We start from the raw sequence: 21,564 nt of genomic DNA on the forward strand, positions 1-21,564 counted from the left end.
AGGGAAGAAACCCCTATGATTAACTAAGCACACTGGGATGTGTTTTAAGTTATTTGATTGGTTCCACACATAAAACTTAGCACTGAAAGCAGAACTAAGTCAGGAACTGCTGGTGTGAGCCAAAGCTTTATCATCAGCTTTAAGTGACTGCTCTCCAACCATAAAAACAAGTGAAAGCTTCCAAAGGCTCTCAGTTAAAAGAGAAAACTCTGAGTTAGGACTCCACATTCACGATCTGCACCCTGCACTTCTGCAATGCTCAGCTTGAAATGGTGCAGCTCACTTATGAATATTATGTAATAAGCCAACTCTCCTAACATTGAAAAGGCACTAATTGGGATTCAGAAATAATCAGCTATAATAACCGAGCGGAGTTCACAGACCAAACCATTTTAAAGTAAGATACGCAGTTCCAACAAAGCCAGAAGACTTTTCCCAACAGCAAACAGCTTCTTTTTCAAAGTCCTCCTATCTCCGAAGTGTCTCTCCCAATTAATTTCAAACCTTTGATAAAAATCCTCCTCTGGCAATGGAGCCAGGGAGGGGAAGGAAGGGAGTTCAATTGGAAAGTGGCTCTTATTTATTTATTTTTGAACAGTAGATTGCTTCACACTGTAATTAACCTAAATGTCACAATCAGGTATGCAATTGAGAGAAAAATAATTAAACTCTAATGTACTTTAAGAATTTTACAGTTAGCAACGTAAGCATAGAGTTATTTATAACGTCTGATCCCTGCATGGAATACCTACACAAGACACTTTTTCAGAACCACTTTTCTTTGGCTAAATCATGACGTAAATGGGATAGAAAATGGGATCTTTTTTACTCTCACAGTCATCTACGTATCAACCTGCTCCCTAAGAAGGGGGAGAAGGCTGCAAGGTGGCCTGCATTTCAGTGTCTAATGGGGAGCCACATGAAAGAAGGGAACCAACTCTTTAAGCAATGCTTGTGGTGACAGAACAAGGGGAAATGATTTCATACTTAAAGAGGATATTTTTAGGTTGGAAATGAGGAAGAAGTCTTTTACAATAAGGGTGGTGAGCAATGGAACAGGTTGCCCAGAGAGGTGGTGGATGTCCTGTCACTGGAGACACTCAAGGCCAGGCTGGACAGGGCTTTGAGCACCTACCTAGCTGTGCAAGTCCCTGTTCATTGCAGGGGAGTTGAACAAGATGACTTCTAAAGGTCCCTTCCAACTCTAAGGGTTTCATGATTCTAAGGGCTGTAAGCTCAGAGCCAACATTACCTGCCCTTTCGCAGACACTGCCATTGACTTCATTGATGCATGTTGCTGCCTTCAGTCCCTGGTTGGAAGGCTCAGCTAGATAACCACAAAATCCAGCATCGCTGGGTTCATCGGGGAGCCACTGGAGCAGGGTGTTGGTGAAGGGTGACATGTCCTCCCAGCACCAGTACGACACGTTGATCTTCCTCAGGCCAACCCACGGAGTCAATGCTTTGGACTAGAAATATAGAGGGGGAAAGTCATTAGACAGCTTTACTTGTCTTTGGTATTAAAACAAACATAACCTTCGACAAGTCTGGTGTTGCAAAAACGCATGGGTGTTTCTCAGTGCCATCTGAATTAAATGTGACAGAGGTAGAGAAATTCTTCTGGAAACAGTAATTAGTATTTTTTTCTTTACATTAGTTTCTATTTATCTGCATTAGGAGATACACTCACACCAGCTCACTATGAAATTAGCTGCAGGTCCCCTACACAACTTGGTGATAAAGGGCACTTGCTTTGCAGCTTTCCTTTAGCTGCAGCTGGCCCTTCAGCAAAACCATTTCCCACGTTATGACCACTTAATACCGACTAAAAGGGCTAATATTTCCATTCCTAGGGCTCACATTTTAAAGGATACCATAGCAGGAAATGTTATGTACATGGAAAATGTTTTTCCTCCAATGTAAATGAGCAAGTGCTGCTAGGGAAGGGTTCCTAACTCACCTTTAGGAATTTACATGACACTTAACCACTCTTGGAGCTGTTTTGTAGTGTCCCAGGGCTTGGCTTCCTCTCCTCACATAGGAGTTAACAGGCAGCCTCAAGTGAATTGACCCTTAACTTACACTGGGTCAGCTGAATCCCCTCTAAATGCCCTACGCTTGTTGAAAAGTCACTTGAAAAAATCACAAAAGGAATCAAAGCAGGAAACGCTCGTTTCAACAGGGCAATATTTCTCTTCAACACTGAAGTGTGCTCCTCTCTGAGAAGTGCCAATCCTAGAAGAGGCAGCTCCAGTCTCGTTTTTCCTACAAAAACCCATTCCTGATTACCAGCCCTGAGACCCAGGAGGAAGCACGCTGATGCTATCAGACTAAGCTTTCGGAGCCCCAGAGCACCACTCTTTGCCATGGTTCGAGCACCCCTCACACAACGTGTCCCTGATACCTCTGCACTTCTGCAAGTGGGTGGAAAAAAACAATATTTCTTTTCCTGCTGCGTGAGGATGGATGAATTCTAACTCGCTTCTGACCGGCTCAGACAGCAAAGCACCTGCCACTAAATCAAACGTAAATAACTCCCAATAAGCCAAGCAGGTCTGCAGAGTTAAGAAGCTGACATTTGAAACAGTGCTTTCCTGAGCAGAATAAATAGCTCTAAATGCTTTATTTTAAACACCTCCGGCGCCCCCAAAGGGACCTTTATTTATAAAACACCGTGTAGATGTCACAAGAGAACCACTCGCACTCCTCTCGCAGCCATGTATCCCACAAGGGAAATGCGTGTGTGATTTCATTACAGAAAGCCATACCTTTGAGGCACCGTGTATGTTTGTATTTATCTTCCCCATTTACATTCTCTAACAATTTCACTTCAAAAACACCCATAGGGTATGTTGAATTTCAAAAGGAAAAAATCAGTCCTTCTCGGTTAAGAGGCATGTCTGCTCCACACCGAGCACACCGTGCCTCAGCAAGGACTCCTCCACAGCCAGAGCTTAATTACTCAGAGGACATGAAAGAGAAACGCTCACCGAAGACTGCATCTTCTGCAGCTCCTTCAGAACAAATTCCACCTTTTTCTGGGTGGTGAGAGAAGCCAGCGAAGCTCCAATGGACCTGCAGGACAGCTTGGCGTGATCGTAGTTCTCCTTTGCATTTGTAATTTTCAGGCAGGAGTTGCTGACCAAATGCCAGTTTGTTCCACAGATATTTTCTGTGAGGTGAGGGGAAAGAAAAGAGTAAAACCAGAGATGGGAGTGACTTTCACAGTGTTCTGAGTAGCGAGAGCTCTTCCACCCAAATGAACCCTACAGCCCCATCCAACCCAGCACAACCCACTGGAACACTCACAAGTACCTACGTTCAAATAACACACAGAAGGAAGCTGTGTAGGGGCTCTGAAGGCAATGCATTCTCTGAACATCCAACAGTGAAATCGTTTCAAAGGAACATTGGGAAGAACTCCTTAGGCTTTGTAGGAATTATTGCCCCAACTCATAACTAACATGTTCTATAGTGAGGCATTGGCATGGGTTGCCCAGAGAGGTGGTGGGTGCCCCATCCCTGAGACACCCATGGTCAGGGAGGACGGGGCTCTGAGCACTGATGGAGCTGTGGGTGCCCCTGTTCGTTGTAGGCAATGGGACCAGATGGCCTTTAAGGGTTGCTTCCAACTCAAACCATTCTGTAGAGCTGATGTCCAGATCCAAAGTCTCAGTTTAAATTCATCTAAAAGACTGAAAAGCTACCAAGAGCTGGGTTTTCAAATGGGCTTTTTACAAACATGATCACCTCGCTCCCTTCTCTACAACCAATTAAACACATCAAACCCTTCATCCCTATCACTAAGAGATGATGTTTTTCTCACTCTCACCGTCCTCCTCTGAAGTCTCTTCACTTATTCACTCTCTCAGACTAGCAGAAAGCAGACCTGGACATGTCCAGAGTTACCAGGGAAATCCCTCCATGCCTTTTTAAAGGTCCTGCCTTCATTGCTTTTCTCCCTTTCTTTCCAATGAGGAAAGGTTGAGGGAACTGGGCTTGTTTAGCTTGGAGAAGGATCCAGGGAGACCTCACTGTGGCCTTCCACTACTTGAAGGGAGTGTATAAACAGGAGGGGGAATGGCTGTTTATATGAGGATGGATGGTGACAGAACAAGGGGGAATGGTTTTAAACTGAGACAGCGGAGGTTTAGGTTGGATCTTAGGAGGAAGTTTTTCACCCAGAGGGTGGTGACACACTGGAACAGGTTGCCCAAGGAGGCTGTGGATGCCCCATCCCTGCAGGCATTCAAGGCCAGGCTGGATGTGGCTCTGGGCAGCCTGGTCTGCTGGTTGGCAACCCTGCACATAGCAGGGGGTTGAAACCAGATGATCATTGTGGTCCTTTTCAACCCAGGCCATTCGATGGTTCTATGAATCTGTGATACTTTAATAACTGTGTAAGTCAATCTCTGAAGATACTTCACTTCTCTCCCAGTTACTGGGGAAAACAAAACTCCTTCCTGTGGAGGAGACTAACAAAGAACTGCTATGAGCTCCCACTGGAAACCTGGTAATAAGAGAATTTTCCTTATACACTTAGGTGTTATTTGCCTAATATGTCCAGTATGTGACATTCTGCTTTTGCACGATTCTAGTTTCTAAAATCAAATGGCATGCATTATTAAACCTAATGCCTCACCGAAGCCTATTATATCAACAGTGCTGCTTTCATCAAATGAAAAGAGAGAGAGATGAAATGCAGGCTAATAATTATACAAATGATTACACCGCTCTTCAGACAATTGGGACTGAAAAATGTTCCATCAGACTTTCTAAATTTACTTGAAATAGAGTTTCATGCCAAAATTGGGTTGATTAAAGAACACTATTCCTATGTAGCAGGAAACTATCTCCCAGTTGGGAGTTTTGTTTTAAATACAAACAAGAGAAACAAGAGAAAAAGAAAAGCAACCAAAAAAGAAGGTGAACACTGCAACCAATGCTTTTGGATTGGGTGAACGTGGAGCTTCTTACACAAACTCAAGCAATACTGACCTGGTAAAGCGATGCACTCCTGATTCCTTGGTTCCCACTGACAGTTCTGATCCATGGCACAGCTTTTACAGCTTGTCCTTTTGTTACAGTAATAGGCAGGGTTATCTTTAGGACAATTCTCATAAGCTGTAATGGGAACCTAAAAGAAATGGCACCAATGAGGCGTCCCATCCAAATAACATCAGTGTGTAATGCTCATAAAGTCTAGTGTGCTCAACTTCACATTTCAGATCAACAAGACAATCTTTATGTTCCAACATGGAAGCACTGCAGTGTGCATACAGGATATTCCCCCAGACTAGCACTTTCCTCCTTAAAGCTGTTCCCTCTAGGGGTAGGGCTGAGTTTTTTTAGGGAAGGCTCTAACAGCAAACCCAGATGGCTTTGAGCCTTACTGAATAACCACATCACCATGACAGTAAAAGCTTCATCCCTTCTCCTCTGCCCTTAGGCTTCAATAGGACAAGGGGGAATGGTTTTAAACTGAGACATGGAAGGTTTAGGTTGGATATTAGGAGGAAGATTTTCACCCAGAGGGTGGTGACGCACTGGAACAGGTTGCCCAAGGAGGCTGTGGATGCCCCATCCCTGCAGGCATTCAAGGCCAGGCTGGATGTGGCTCTGGGCAGCCTGGGCTGCTGGTTGGTGACCCTGCACACAGCAGGGGGTTGAAACCAGATGACTGTTGTAGTCCTTTTCAACCCAGGCCATTCTGTGGTTCTATATTGATGATGATCCTCCTCATTTCAGGGGTGAGGAGTCCCACAAAAAGCCCTCAGACCCACATGAAAAATTCAAGGGTATGAGCCCTTCCAAGGCACAAAAGCACAGGAAATGATAAAATGATGGGGGTCATCATGCTGCCAAAGAAAGGCAACCTCTATTTCAAAGGCAAAATGTAAACTACAGAAGCATTAGAGAGACTTTACCTGCTCCTCCGTGCAGTTGTTATGCATTGAGATACACTGGTCGGTGCACCACTGACAGCTGTTTGTGTTTGCCGTACAGCTATAGCAGTCTGTAATCTGATCACATTTTTCATTGTCTACAACTATTAAAGAAAAAAACCTGCATGACCAAAAACAGGCATTTCCTGACAGAGCTCTAAGAACTTGATTACATACAGCAAAAGATACAACCAAACAGCAGCGCCTGGAGATTTTCTCTTATCAACCAGTTAGCAAGTAGGATTCTTTCTTTTGACCCAACGGAGAGAGAATTGCATTCATCAATTGCTTTTAGTGCCCGGGTAGCGATAAAAAACACAGCAGAAGAAAGCACACTGAGACACTGAAGCCCACCAGCAGCAAGGGGGCACGCATGTTCCATCAATGCACATGCAAACCCTGCCAGAGGACGTTTCACAAGGACAAGGTAAATCTCCCACCGCAGGCCCATTTTGCTGAAAGCCTGCCCTTCAATTACGTGCAGCATTTTCATGCAAAGCTTGAACTTTCCACTTCATCTTTCCAATTGCTTATCGCCTGTGTTTGGTGAGAATTTATTGTACGTTCGGAGCCCATCAAAGCAGTGTCCCTTTACATCAATTTCTTTTCAATAATTAAAGGCTGCAATCTATTACGGAATCGAGGTTCATGTAATTCAATTCAGGGCAATGAACGCACTGGGATAAAGTGTTGAAAAGTTGTTAAAAAGTTATCATGTGAAGAACACGGGAATCAGACCTTAAAAATAATGCTTTTTTCTATGCCCCAACCCATATAAGAGCATAGAAGGTGACCGCACATACAAGCAACACCGCAGGAAAAAGCTGATGAGGAAAGGGAAATAGGAAGGACGTGGCACATACCTTGCTTGGCAGGACAGTCCTCAAGGACCTTTTGCTGCTGTTGCACTGTGGCCATTTCCCATGGCACGCAACCGGGCCGGGCAGGAGCCCATACACAGCGCACACCGGGCCCCGCGTGCATGCAGGCGGTCTCATTAGCAAAGGCCTCACATCTCTCCGGTGTGTACTTCAGGATGTCGCTCAGCAGGAGGCTGTTGAAGCCTCCGAATATATACATGGTGCTGGGAGAAAATGCAAGTAAAGAAACGTTTCTCTTCAACGTCTTTTTCAGTGGCACAGACACGGTGGGATTGAGTTCACCCTCAGGAAATCTGCTGATGTCACTAAGCCGAGAGGTGCAACTCATAGAATCGTTAAGGTTGGAAAAGACCTCTAAGATCATCTAGCACCATCCCAACCCACCCCCACTATCCCTCTGTGCCACATCACTGTGGTTCTGGAGCACCTCCAGGGATGGTGATCCCAACACTCCCTGGGCAGCTGTGCCAGTGCCTGACCACTCTTTTGGAGAACAAATTTCTCTTAGTATCCAACCTGACCCTCCAGCGGTGCAACTTGAGGCTGTTACCTCTCATCTTACTGCTGTTATCTGGGAGAGGAAGCCTGTTGATATAACAGAAGGAAGGAATGCCATCCAGAGGGACCTGGACAGGCCCAAAATGTGGGTCCACAAGAGCTGAATGAGAATCAACAAGGGCAAGGTTCTGCACTTGGATTGGGGCAATACCAGATATGTTTCCAGTCTGGGAGAAGAACACATTGAGAGCAGTCCTACAGAGAAGGACTTGGGGATCCTGATGGATAAGAAGTTGGCCATGTACCAGCAGGGTGTGCTTAGAGCCTGGAAGTCCAACAGTACCCTGGAACTGCTGCCCAGAGCTGTGGGTGCTCCATCCCTGGAGGTGCCCATGGCCAAGGATGGGGTTCTGGGCAGCCTGAGCTGGTGGGAGGCCCCATCCCACTGATGGAGGAGCTTTAAGTTCCCTTCCAACCCAGCCATTCTGTCCCAAATTACACTACAGTTCTGTGTGACACCTGATTAATGTGACCATATATAAAATGCTGCAGGAATGCACGATCCTCCTGCAAAAACAGTGTCAAGAAAAGGAAGAAGGCTGACAGGGGAGACAGTATTGCACTATTAAACCAGCAGTCAGGAACTGTGACAAAACAATTCAATGCTGTCACATACTGCTGCACTGCTGCGACAAAACCACAGATATTTTTATGGCTGTTATCAACTGAGCAGAGATCCATTTCCTCCTCATCTTGTGAGGGGGGGAAAAAGATGTTTTGTTTTGTAAACCTCCTATAACATTACGACTGCTTTATGCATAACATCGAGTTTCAGTGGTTACACAACAACACACCTGTGCCCCAACGTTCATGAACATATATTTAATGAAACAGCATAGGAGAGTTTTTGCAACTGAATATAAGTTTTCTATGAATAATAAATAATTGCTAGCATTATTTTCATCCAGTTTCAGGAGAGAATTAATGCGGAGGCTTCATTGCTCTTGATGGGAGCAAACAGAGAGCTGGTAATCAGCCTACACTAAAACAGGTATAGTGAGACTTTCAGAATCGAAGGTATCTGTTTGAAAGCACACATTCCTTTTAAAGTCAGTATTCTCAAACAGGCTTAAACTGTGCTTTAAATAATGTTACTGATACAGAAATACTGCTCTCAAAGGGGACAGGGAACCAGAATGGAAGACTCCTCAGAAATACCACATCCCTGAAGACGCCCTCAAACTCAGCTCTGCAGAGCCCAGCACAGCAACAGCTGTTCACCTCAAGGTGTGGATATCATTACAGTGATATAACGCTTAATGGCAGGAATCTCATCTATGATTTCACCTAATTACTGCACATCACGTCACCGGTAAAGAGAGACACAAGATATGCTGTGTAAACTAAAACGTGGGCAATTTGGAAACTAAAACACGGGCCATTTAGAAACCACAAGGTAAAATGTGAATTTGGGTATATAAATGCAGCTAAATAAGGGCAGAGATTAATAAAAAAAGGTGAGAAAATGATTTCTGAATGAATGAACGTTTATCAGATTCCCTCTCAGTCTTCACCTCCCCAGGCTGAACAGACCCAGGTCACTCAGCCCTTCCTCATCCAGGAGATGCTCCAGGCCCTTCATTGCCTTTGTGACCCTTCACTAGACTCCTCCTAGGAGATCTCTGTCTTTGTGGAACTGGGGAGATGCATTAGTAGAAGCACTGATAGGAACAGGTGTTTGCTGCAGACACTGCAAGAGCAGAGATCTGAGAACTTCAGCAGATTTAACACCGGATCTCACTTCTCCAGTCTCAGTGTTCCTTAGCTAGACACACATACATATCTTAACACAAGCACAAGTGTGCACTGATGTACTGCAGAGGCACTAAGCTATGAAAAAAAAGCTTGTTTGGATCCTTACCTGTTGTACAGCACTGCAGAATGTCCAAACCTGTTCACATCGTGATGGAGACCCGGGCGAGGAAGAACGGACCACTTGTTGCAGGCTAGGATTAAAGAGAGGAGATGATTAACTGCAGGAAGTGATTCTACCCGTCCCCAAAATCTCTCAAGTCAAATAGGGCAGCTGACAAAAGCACTGTGGTATCTGCTTTTGTGCATGGCTGTATAATCCCATTCTTGCCCCAGCTGGCAGAAGGGGAAAGGAAGGACGTGGTGGTTCTGCAACGCCAACTGAACATCCAGTTTTGTGGTCTTGTGTGGCATAGATTAATGGCTGTTCACGAGGGTGGAGAGTGATAGGACAAGGGGGAATGGTTTTAAACTGAGACAGGGGAAGCTTAGGTTGGATGTTAGGAGGAAGTTTTTCACCCAGGGGGTGATGACACACTAGAACATGTTGCCCAAGGAGGCTGTGGATGCCCCATCCCTGCAGGCATTCAAGGCCAGGCTGGATGTGGCTCTGGGCAGCCTGGGCTGCTGGTTGGCAACCCTGCACATAGCAGGGGGTTGGAACTGGATGATCACTGTGGTCCTTTTCAACCCAGGCCATTCTGTGAGTCTATGACGATTCTATGATAGATGACTGGCTCTTTCACAATCACGTGTAATTAAATGGCAGCAATGAGAGTTGTTTTCTCTCCTTTGCAAATGGGAGTATTTCATTGCATAACAAGTTTGGGTTTTATCTGTTTAGACGCGAATTATTTGCAGTTTTGCCCTCAAACCAGCATCACTGAGAACAGAGACTTATCTTCCTCTTCTTTTTCATTGCAATTACGTTCCTGGAGGGTAAATATCCATGTTTTTAAAAATATTTTTCACTCATCATAGCTTCGGGATTTGGGGTTGTTTTTCGTTTTTAATATAATGTGAGATTATTCCATCTTTTTCTATTAGCATAACATTTATAAGTTCTGCTTCATTTCTAACTTGGTTTCTCAGGTAATTTCTCCCTTTGGGCAGCACAGGAAGAAAAAAAAAAACACAACCTCAGGAACTGTATAAACCACTGAGCAATCAAAGGAACAAAAGCAGGGAGAGTCAGACCAATTCACAGCACCTCAGCTCCGCAATGGGAAGGGGATCCCCTCAGGGGTTCATGTCCCATAGGCAGCTGTGTGCAATTTATGCAATTAAGACAGAAAAGTCAAACAGCTGTAAAGATCTACGGAACCCAAAACACTGGCAGAGTTTCTAATGCAAGGTACAACTGTCGTTACAAGGAGTGAGGCCCTGAAAAATGAAGTCCATAAACCCAAAGCACCGCATCAATAAATCAAGAGGGCAGAGAAAATCAACTTCGTGCCTTTACAAAACTAAACTGGAGAGTTGTTAGTTAAGAAAGCTGATCCTCCACTGTGCACCTGCGGTAGCTTTTGTTTGGGAGTGTTGGTAAGTAGGAGATATATGACCCAGTTGGTTGGGTTTAACACTTGGTAAATCATGACTCGGGAGGTTTATTTTTCAACGTCACTTGCTCTATTTTTGAAGTATTTACCCAAGCTCCACATCGCTCATGGAACAAGCATGCATGGTTTCAATTTCTAACAGGAGACCTCGGAATTGGACAGAGATTTGCGATCTTTTATCCAGCAAGTTGTGAGTTATGCAAGGCCAAAAAACATATTTTTCTAGATTAACAGGAGGCCTGGAATGTTTTGCTTTCTAAGCTTCTTTCCCATCCTTAACAGAAGAGCAAGTACTGGAAAAAATGACTGCTTCTAAAACTACAAAGAATATACTTCTTCCTGACTTAAAAGTTAAGCCAAGCCTAAAACTTACAACGCTCAGGATTTTATTAAATATATTACTCAAATAGAACACATATGCTACAAAAACATCTACCCTCCTTCCAATCCTGGCATCAGAACTGAATTTTTGAAGGGAGAAAGAAAAGTTTTCATTTCTCTCCTGTAGGGAGAAGAGACCATTACTTGAGTACAGGTTTTGCATAAATATTTCCTGCTGTGTTTTACAAAGGAAAACAACAAAGTTAGAACTTGTTTTGAAATGAAAAGAGAATCATTACTTTAAACCACAGTAAATGTGACTGAAGAGTTGGGCAGGGAGGTACTTGATGAGGTTTAACAAGAGCAAGTGTAGAGTCATGCACCTGGGCAGGAATTACCGCCTTCATCAGTACAGGCTGGGGGATGAGCTGCTGGAAAGGAGCTCTGCCTTTATAGGGAGATATTCAAGACTAGGTTGGATATCAACCCGTGTGATCTACTCTGCTTTAGCAGAGGGACTGGACTCCATGACTTCTTGAGGCCCTTTCCAACCCCTGTGATTCTGCGTTTTGAGACAAGTCGCCCGGGAAGTTCCTATTCTTGTCTTGCATCCATCCCATACATGAGGGACGTGACCCTTAAGAAAGGACAACCTCTGCATTTCGATGCTGGATTTGATCATACAGAGATGCAAGGGCTACAGCCCACCTTCCGCTCCTCTGCTGCTATGAACTGAGGGAAGAAGAGGATTGGGTGAAGGCATTTGTCCACCCAGAGAAACAAATGCCATGGATAGGAAACTCTTCTATACGGGCCAAAGACACTGATTTGGAGAATGGGAAATGCTAAGCAGTCATCGTGGTGCCCAGGGCACAGGAAAAATACTGTGAGGCTGCTCTACCCAAGTGCTCATCCAACCTGAAATCCAACCTGAAAGTCAACACAACCAAAGCTTATCCTGAGAAGCAATGAGAAACATACTCATGTACAGCCAGCTGCACTGTTACCTTCACACCCTTCAAAACTGGAAGGTGTTAGCGGGAGAGACTAGATGAGAAAAGCCCCAAGCTGTCCAGGTAAGAGGATAAGAAGCATTAATGCCTCCTCAGATCTATCTAAAGACCCTCCTAGAACCCCTGCACATCTCAGCAATGTTTGCCTGCACGTCACAAAACAGAAGGCATGTCCTCACAATCCCCAACGCATGCAGCCCCAATACATCAAAGTCTGGGGAGGGCAAGGAACAAAAAAACATGGCAAGGTGAATAAAACAAGTCACTACAGAACTAAGTTTTAACAGTCACAGAAAAGCTGTCTTCGAAGCCTTTACTCAACTTGAACTCCAGTTTTCTCCACTCTTCCTCCTAGGGCCCTAACATATTCCTGGCTGCGCTTCTGGGTTTATTTTCCATTGTGTTTCTCAGTGAGACAAAGCAAACCATGCCAGTAAGGCTGCCCTGATGTGCAGGGAAAAGAAGAAGTGATCTTTTTTTTCTTTGAAGAACTGTTTTTTCCAGCATCTGACCTGAGAGTCTCTGCCCCGAGGAATGAGGGACATAGGAGCACGAGAAGGACTCCCATACTTGTGTCAATTGTAACCAACGCAAGTTATAATTCTTGGCATAAAATTGGTAGAAACCAGGCTGGCAAAATGCAATGAGCAGTTCCTGTAAAAGGAATTGCCTGTTAACTGCACTGAATCAAAATGAACTTCACTGCTGGCATTTATTTTTTTCCCCCTCTTCAAATCTGTGTCATTTATGTTTTACATCCAATGAAGAGTTCACTGGGTGAGGGGAGACAGCAGAATGTATTAAGAACAATCTATCCCTATTGATATGCAAGCTGATAGAAATTACTCTCCTGTGCCTGTCAAAATACCTCACATACTGAATGTTTCTCAACTAAAAACTCAACATAAAGTTAGCTAGGAGCACACAACAGATTGTACAGGGAGGTGATGTGATATCAAAGAAAGCGAGGGAACAATTCCAGGCAACAAAATAGCACAAAGAGGCCAGACTGATCATCAAAGTAATCCATTCACTGGCATGTTCCCTTCACAAAGCAGGAGTGACATCTCAGCAGCCAGTCCTTCCAGGAATGCAGGTTTACGTGATCATTTCTGGGAATAAATCACCAGAACACCCTCATTTCAAGGAATGAGGAGCAGAGGACAGAATGTGATATGAGTACAGAATGGTGTGAATGATCTGGATTGCGCACGCATCCCCTTGTATAGAATTTCATCTCCTTTTCTTCCTACTCTTAAATGCAGCCGATGGACTCCACATTCACAAATAAATGCTGCCCTCTTCTGGCTATTCGCCCTCACCAAAACCTAATCCTTCCAAATAAAATCCGCTTGGCTTGGCTTTATGATTAAATAGTACTTATGGGGGCATTTATGCTTACGATGCACACGCAAACAAAATGACATTGCAAACAGCTCAGTGAAGCAATAGAGCCAGCCCTCACTTAAAACAAGACCATACAATGGACAAGTCAAGCTCTAGCAATGTCTGTGGCTTGCTACTATCCAAACAGTGCTTCCTCCCTAACTCAGAGATGAAGAGGAGGAATGGCTGCTTACAAGGGTGGAGAGTGATAGGACAAGGGGGAATGGTTTTAAACTGAGACAGGGGAGGTTTAGGTTGGATCTTAGGAGGAAGTTTTTCATCCAGAGGGTGGTGACGCACTGGAACAGGTTGCCCAAGGAGGCTGTGGATGCCCCATCCCTGCAGGCATTCAAGGCCAGGCTGGATGTGGCTCTGGGCAGCCTGGTCTGCTGGTTGACAACCCTGCACATAGCAGGGGGTTGGAACACAGATGATCCTTGTGGTCCTTTTCAACTCAGGCCACTCTATATGATTCTACATGATTCAAAAGCACACTCAAAACCTCACTACAGCTTTTGGGATGAGACATCAGAAGAATGTGTGTTCAATTTAAGATGTTTTGAATGTCTAAGGTGGTATACAAACTGTTGGCCAACAAAAAGCTGCTGTATTTGCCTAGAAATCACTGCAACAGTTCATTTGCTCGGCAATGTGTACTAAGCTAATGTGCTTCTCCTGATTACACATTCTTCCGCAGTATGCTTAGTAGCATTTGCTCTGATACACCCAGCATGTAAATCAGGCTTCGTGAAGGCAGCTCTTTTAAAATCTCCAAGGATATTTTGTACTGCTGTTATTTATTTCCCCATGAACTTACCGATATCATAGGCCATAAAATCGGAAGAAAAGCACTTGGCACCGTGGCTCATGGAGGTGTCGTTGTGTGTGTTCCCTCCAAACACCAGCATGGTTCCACTCATTATCACGGCTGTGTGCAAATAGCGGAAAAATCTGCTGTCTTTAAGGATCGTCCTTCAGAAATAGAAAGATACGTATTAATGACACTGGTGGGTACCTGGCAAAGGCATTGAATAAATAAATGCAAGCTGAAGAAGGAAACTGAGAGGTGGAGGGTACTGTTTAATTAGTTTCTCTAATGAGATTTAACAACTTTCTCTCCAGACTGCTCGATTCCTCCCATAATCTCACTCTCATATTCCCATCCGCGTTTCGATTTATAGGAGAAATACATCTAGGAAAGCAACTCTCCAAAGCCATGGATCTTAATCATCAATTCTTTCCCTAGGGGTGATGGAACTTTCACACTAACACAGCTTTGAGTGCAGTCAATTAAAACCTGCTGATACGGACACTGTCTAGGGAGACTCCGGTCTGGAGAAATTTACAGTAATCGAAATCATTTCTTTTAAAATCGGGTATCATTTCCTGCTCAAAAACTAACCAAATATTTCAGGGACGTCTTGCCAAAATTGGAGCCCTGCAGCTTAATACCTGCTAAACTCAATGCCTCCTCCATGGTTAAATCACGGCTGGCGTTAATCGCATTACCGATGACCTCGCCTTTAATCAGCGTGATTAACAGCACTGAACACAAAGGGTCACTGATAAGGATTAGGAGGAGGCATTTTTTTTTGCCCTAACTTACCATGAAATCCACGGAACATCAGAGAGAGTTGGCAGAGCAAGAAACCTACAGATAAGGACCAGCAGACACTGTTATGTGCCCTGCTGCACGGTGGCTGCTGCCTGCCTTGCCAGCCAACAAGGCTGACAAAATAAACATAAAAGGAAGCTGCTGCTGAATGCTTTGGGCAAATATTATCCCATTTGTGATGTTTTCTGCCCATTCAGATGGATTTGCCGAGCTGAACGGGAAGAACAAATGAACCAAGATAGGAAGTGTGGTTATTGCTGCATGAGACTGAGCAGGCAGGAAGATTTTTGGCAGTCAGTTACTTCACTCCCCAACAGCTGTTGCAGAAATACTACTTTAAACTCTCAACAAAAATAAAGAGATAGTGACTCAAAATTACACATGCCCATTCAAATACCAGCCTTCGTATTCATACAGAGCCTTCAAACATAAATTAAGGCAAACACAACACTGAGGAAAACCTACTTCACCTCTATAGCTCAAAGATGTGAAGTTTTGCTATAGCTGTCTAATAAAACTCACCTCTGGGCAAAAACCAATCACGATAGATGTCAGTTTAGGAAACAGGTGTTTCAAATAGTTATAGGGGCAGAAGAAAATGGGGACATATAGAAATTGTGTGGTCTCCATGCAGAATGGATTACCGCATGTTTGATTACATTAACCATGCTCATATGCATGGCCTGTACTGCTGGCAAGTAAATGCCATCACGAAGTTTTCCTTTCAGCTTTAATACAGTGATAGATGAAAACGGATTTCTTGGGGTGTTCACAGCTTTGATTACGTGTGACTGTATGATTCTCTGCTCACAATGGGGCAGCAGACTTACAGACAAAAGGGCACAGCGTCTATCCTGAATGCAAGTAATTAAGTGCAACTGTACCCTTATCAGACAACCCATCCTCTTGTCCACTACATACAGAAGTGAGGTGTGTACAAGAACAAGAAGTACTTACCACATCTTGGAATCAACTTCGTATCTGTACAGGTCATCTGCCAACCTGTATTTGTTGGCACTGAATGCCTTGTAACCTCCGTGGATATAAATGGATCTTGTATGCGGATCATAAACACTACTGTGACCATACCCTCCTTGTACCAAAGCTCCACTTGTTTGTAAGATGCTCCACGTATTCGTGCCTGAGAAATGAAGAACGTGAGTGACAAAACACGGTTAATTTACCTCTGCTAATAACCTATCAACAAATCAGATGGTGAAACAAATGGGGTTTTGCTTGGCTCAGAATTAGACACCATCTCTACGATTTGACATCCAAAACTATTCTCCTCTAAGGAGTAAGTATGCTGCAAAGAATTATTGCCAAGTGTTTTTAATTAGACCAGAAACATCTCTTTTACAGTCATTTATTAAACGCTGCAGACAAGCTAAGTAAATGAGAGATAAAAAGCACAGAAATAATATACTGCATTTCAGTGACATGAAAATGACAGCGCTGTGGCTTGATTCAGAATAGCACCCGAGAGCACTTTCATCTTAAACATTTAAGGCCAGACAGCGCAGAAGTCAAGTTATGTATGATTATGAAGAACAGCCTAGTTAAAAACTAACATATGATTAACAGCTCTGTGTCCTCACTCGCTAAAATAACACTTGTTTGGTGCATTCCTTATGCGGTCAGTAGAACAAGGACATTTCTGAGCAGCTGCTTTAGGCAGCATTTCATCTGGAGAGCTTCCTACGCTTCTCCATTGCTAACACTGGAAATCTCTGCATCTTCAAATCAGAGCTCGGACTGTTCCCAGAGATATGGGACAACTGGGAGTCCAAAAGTTATTCTACTTTTCCCCTAAGGATTCAGTAATGACTGCAACAGAGGTTGGGATATCGAGTTAAGTGGATGCTGGGTCTGAATTGTTACATCCATTCTTGTACTCGGAGGAGACAAAAGTAATTTTGAAAATGTTTGCTTTGCAAGAAAGAGAAAGGAAAATGAATGTAGGTGTCTCACAGTCATCCCGCTTCATCTCTCAATTACAGCTTTTTCATCTTTGGGACCCAATAAGGTGTATAAAGCTGGAAGTACATGGCTGTCCACAAAACACTAAAAGTCGGACCGAATTTCTCATAAACACAAATCAAAGGAGAAAACAGCCACCCTTGTCTTGCTATCTGGACGTGAGTCATCTCAGTAATTTCCAAACCAGTTGCTAACATTGAAACAAATGGCAGGTGGGACCCAAACTCACCTAAGTTGTACTCCTGGACGTTGCTGATGTACCCATAAAGGGGACAGTGCCCGAAGATGACAAGCATGACCACGCTCCCATCCTCCAAGGTGACAATGTGTGCTGAGTGGCCAACCACAGCGTACTGCTCCTTGGCTTTCGGTGCTGCCTGAGTCCAAGACTGCTTGGGAATGTTGAACACCCACAGCTGGCTGCTCACATTCCCTGTGGCATCTATTTTTCCACCATACATGTATATGTCATCCTAAAAGAAGCGAGATTTAAAATGAGCCCAATGGGTTTGGCATTCAGGAAACAGCCTGGCAAAAGAGGCAGTTAAGATGGAAACTCCTCTGTGTCAGCGCATTAAAAACTTTGTCTCCCAGGTAAATGTATTGAAAAAAGAAAAAAGAAATTATGTACTTTCAGAATGAGGAGTGCTAGGATAGTTAGACTAGCTTTTATTAATCAACCTTTAAGACTGAAGCTCCTGAAGTCTTATCTAGTTTCATCTGTGGGTTTCTCCAGATGTCTCAGAGTGACTCATGAATCCAAAGGGTCCAGAGAAGCCCCACTCTGCTGCTGACAAGATGGTAACCTTGGAAAGGGAAGCTCTACTGCTATAGCTGATGCTGCTTGGGAAACTGCAGAAAAGCATTGCCTGTCACTGACAGTGAACATATTACAGCGTTCGACTTCCAAACAGTTATCCTTTTTCACCCAGAGGGTGGTGACGCACTGGAACAGGTTGCCCAAGGAGGCTGTGGATGCCCCATCCCTGCAGGCATTCAAGGCCAGGCTGGATGTGGCTCTGGGCAGCCTGGTCTGCTGGTTGGCGACCCTGCACATAGCTGGGGGTTGGAACCAGATGATCATTGTGGTCCTTTTCAACCCAGGCCATTCTGTGATTCTATGAACCAGCTGAACTCCTGTAAACCCGTCATCATGCACATTTTACAAACACAGACAGAGAAGGAACCACTCGCTGACCACTGTCAGCCTTAGAATCCCTGAGAAAAGCAGGAAAGGAGGAACACACAAGCATAAGCAGTACCTGCAGTGCACAGACTGCATTACCCATGGACAAATCCTGGAAGAAGAAAAGCTTTTTCCAAAGAAAGACTGAGCCGTGGAAAGAGGTGGGTGAGGTTGGGCTGACAACAGGGAAAACCAGCTGAGTGCTCCATCTGCAGCACTGAACATACCTTATGTAATGCAAGCGAATGACCGTATCTCATCTCTACTGAGTTCACAGTGTTGTTCAGTGGAAGCCACTCTTCAGAAATAAGATCATACCTGCACAATAAGAATTGAAAAGATATCCTGAGGAGTTGATTTCAAGTTGAGAAAATTCATGCTTGTTCTTTCAAGAAGGTGCCGAAAATTCTTTTGCTTTACAAAAGACCTATTAAGATTTCAGCATGCACTAAGTATGCACACACAATACTTATGGATTAAAAAAAAACCTCCCATCAAGTCTACTCAGCATCCACATCCTGATTGGCTTTACCCTGAGTTTTCCTTCCCCGGAGAACCAAGAGTTAATGCACTGCCTCTTATGCTATGGTAACTTACAACAGATGATCCATCCCAGAGAGTAGAAAAAGGTTACTCTAAGCCCAGGTAAATTCCAATTACTTGATAAAAATAGAACTGCCACTGTTAGAAGGCACTTTTAATTATGTCTTTGTCATTCAAGCATATTTTTTCAGTGAACTTGAAAGAAGATAAACCCTCTACCCTGAAAACGGCCTCTGGCTTTTTTAGATAAACCAATGAACCGTATTTGCCAGATTTACAGCTGTGCAAGATAAAATAATCTCCGAGAAAGTCTTTAATGAAGGCACAGGTTATCAGTTGAAAAATCTGACTTTGAAAAAGTAAACCATGGACGTAATCAGCAACTGCTTTATAAGAATGTATACATTTGCAGCAAAGCCCTGTAACTACCGCTAAATAAAAGCACAGATTTGACTTAGGTCAATGGAAGCAAAAAACACAGCTTTTGCCTGGATGACCCAAAATGACATCAAGAGAAAGCCTGAATGTGTTTTGGTGGGGCATTCCAATGAGGAAACGCAATTATTATTTGGTATCCCAGCTAACGTTCAGTATCCCAAACAGTTTGCATGAATGGCATCATCCTAAATGCCATTCCCAGTTTGGTATCCCATCCCATACGCATAAACATCCACATACCCAGCAGTCACTATGTCTTCATTAAGGAGTCAAAGACTGAAAACAGACAGACACAACATAAGGAAGGGCTAATAGAAGCAAAACTGCCCTCTTGTATTACAAGGCTAGATGTAATTTATAAGCCAGCCTACAAAACACGTAGCAAGCAGTTGAATGCTGTCACAAGCAGATGAACCAAAAACTCACAGAGCATCAGAAACCTTATACTTCTCCAAAATTGCCTCCTTTATCAGCATTTTCCCACACCTCCAACCCTGAGTTTAAGTTTTTATTATTGTTATTTCCCCTTGGAGATGGAGCATAAGCCAAAGCACAGCGTGTCAGGTAGCAGTTTCTAAAGATAATTCTCAGATCTCTGTTCTTGTGCTTAGACTCTGTTATTGGGGGTTTATACTCACGCTAAAACCTTCTGAGAGTCAGAATGATTGAAGACGTAGCCTCCAACAACCCACATTTTGTTGTCGTGGATGATGGTTTTGTGAGATGCTCGAGGAAGTTTTGGAAGTGAATATTCCTCACGGGTCCAAAACGATCGATTTGCAGGAACAGGAACTGAACAGCCAGGACCTAGGAAACAGTTTTAGAAGTTAAACAGATCCTTTCCAAAGTCTGCATTTCAGCTAGAGGTCAGGGTGGCAAAGAGCATGGCCTGGTGGAAGTTGTGCCCATCAGTAATGATCTACAGTGGATGTTGTGTGAAAGGACTCCCGCGATGGAACTCTCAACCACAACCACGTATTAGAGGAAGTTTCAGAAGGACAGAGCAGATCCAGACCAGGCAAAGCTGTGATGAAGCAAAGCAGACACACAGCTCTGTTCTCTGTACCTGTGACGGCAGGGTTATGGTGCAAACTCCTTCCCACTCCACAACACAAGGCCAGCTACCTCCCAGCACTTCTCTAGCTGCCATACGCCCTCAGAAGCCCTCACACTCAAAGGCCATCCAGCACTGTTTGCTGTCTTTCCTTCTTTTTGTTCCTCCCCTTTCCAGTGTTATGTTTTCATGAACTGTTCACTTCTTGTTTCAACTACATTCCTGCTGCTCTTAAAGCAGCTTCACTGCCAGGGTTCCCTTCAGAGCTACTTCCTACTCCATAAGACCCCATTAAGAGCCACTAAAGAGGAAAGCTTGGAGAAGCAACACAACATCCCAAGTTGGAAGGAACCCATAAGGATCACTGAGTCCAACTAGAGAACCCACAGAACTTCAACCATGCTTCAGATCCTCATAAAACAACCAAAAAAAAAAAAAAAAGCAGCACATGATGGTCAATTTGGATCTTTCAGCTCCCTGAGGCTTAAGGGCTGTGGATGGTTCAGTTTTGATTTAGTTATTTGAAGGCTTCATTTTAACCTGATGCTTGAACACACCAAGTTGGCAACACTTTGTATGGTAGCACAGCTGCTAACAAGAACGTCTTCCCAATGATCTGTTAATAGGAGAAGCTGGATGGAAGCTTCTTCCCAGTTAAAGCACAAGAACAGACTTAAACACTTCCAAGAACCATACACATAAAAGATATCATCTTAACAAGAGGTGCTCCATAATATTCAGACTTACCTTGCCAACCTGCAGAGCAAACACAAGCTTTAGTATCATTGAAGTTGCAAAATCCTCTCTCTGGTGCCCCACAATCATCTGTGCAGTAGGGAATATCACAAGCTTCTCCCTTCCAGTATTTGGCACATTCACATTCAAGAGCATTGCTGCGGTTATTGAGCCTGCACTCTCCTCGGCCAGAGCAATTATTGGGACACATATTGAAACTGCAAATGTCAGGGAGAGAAGGTTCATCAGTAATGAAACAGGCTCTTCTTATTAATGAGTACAAGAGTGATGCTGAACAGAAGTTAATGCAGCAGTTCAGTTGTTTGTTAATAAGCAAGATGAGAATCAGCTAGGGTTTGATGTGATGGACCTGCATCCGTTCTGTACCTATCATGTGCAGAGCTGCCTCAATGAGCTAAACCTATGAAAAATTACCTGAGTGACTTTTAGCCAGTTATACTGCTAACAAATTGCCTCAAAATCCCCAACAGTAAGTGAAGAATTCCATCAGCACGCAAGGATTTGGTGGTATCTCTGCAATGCAGACTTAAGCTACTCCCGTTTAGATGCTGTTCTAGGATCTGTTTATACAATGAAC

At 43.9% G+C, this 21,564-nt stretch overlaps 1 protein-coding gene across 2 annotated transcripts in view; it reads right to left on the bottom strand.

Annotated features, from left to right (window-relative positions):
- Positions 1 to 21,564, bottom strand: part of ATRN (attractin) — a 139,972-nt gene that overhangs the window by 76,737 nt on the left and 41,671 nt on the right. For both annotated transcript variants that reach the window (XM_072334124.1, XM_072334125.1), the window contains exons 5-16: positions 20,979 to 21,184; positions 19,816 to 19,984; positions 18,424 to 18,514; positions 17,240 to 17,483; positions 15,988 to 16,171; positions 14,233 to 14,387; positions 9,246 to 9,330; positions 6,809 to 7,029; positions 5,928 to 6,049; positions 4,999 to 5,137; positions 2,991 to 3,172; positions 1,253 to 1,469 (exon numbers count right to left, since the gene is read on the bottom strand). In XM_072334124.1, coding sequence (XP_072190225.1) covers positions 1,253 to 1,469; positions 2,991 to 3,172; positions 4,999 to 5,137; positions 5,928 to 6,049; positions 6,809 to 7,029; positions 9,246 to 9,330; positions 14,233 to 14,387; positions 15,988 to 16,171; positions 17,240 to 17,483; positions 18,424 to 18,514; positions 19,816 to 19,984; positions 20,979 to 21,184 — 2,015 coding nt within the window. The remainder of the gene's footprint in view (positions 1 to 1,252; positions 1,470 to 2,990; positions 3,173 to 4,998; positions 5,138 to 5,927; positions 6,050 to 6,808; positions 7,030 to 9,245; positions 9,331 to 14,232; positions 14,388 to 15,987; positions 16,172 to 17,239; positions 17,484 to 18,423; positions 18,515 to 19,815; positions 19,985 to 20,978; positions 21,185 to 21,564) is intronic.

This window comes from Excalfactoria chinensis, chromosome 4, assembly GCF_039878825.1.
Source record: "Excalfactoria chinensis isolate bCotChi1 chromosome 4, bCotChi1.hap2, whole genome shotgun sequence".
Classification (NCBI taxonomy): domain Eukaryota; kingdom Metazoa; phylum Chordata; class Aves; order Galliformes; family Phasianidae; genus Excalfactoria; species Excalfactoria chinensis.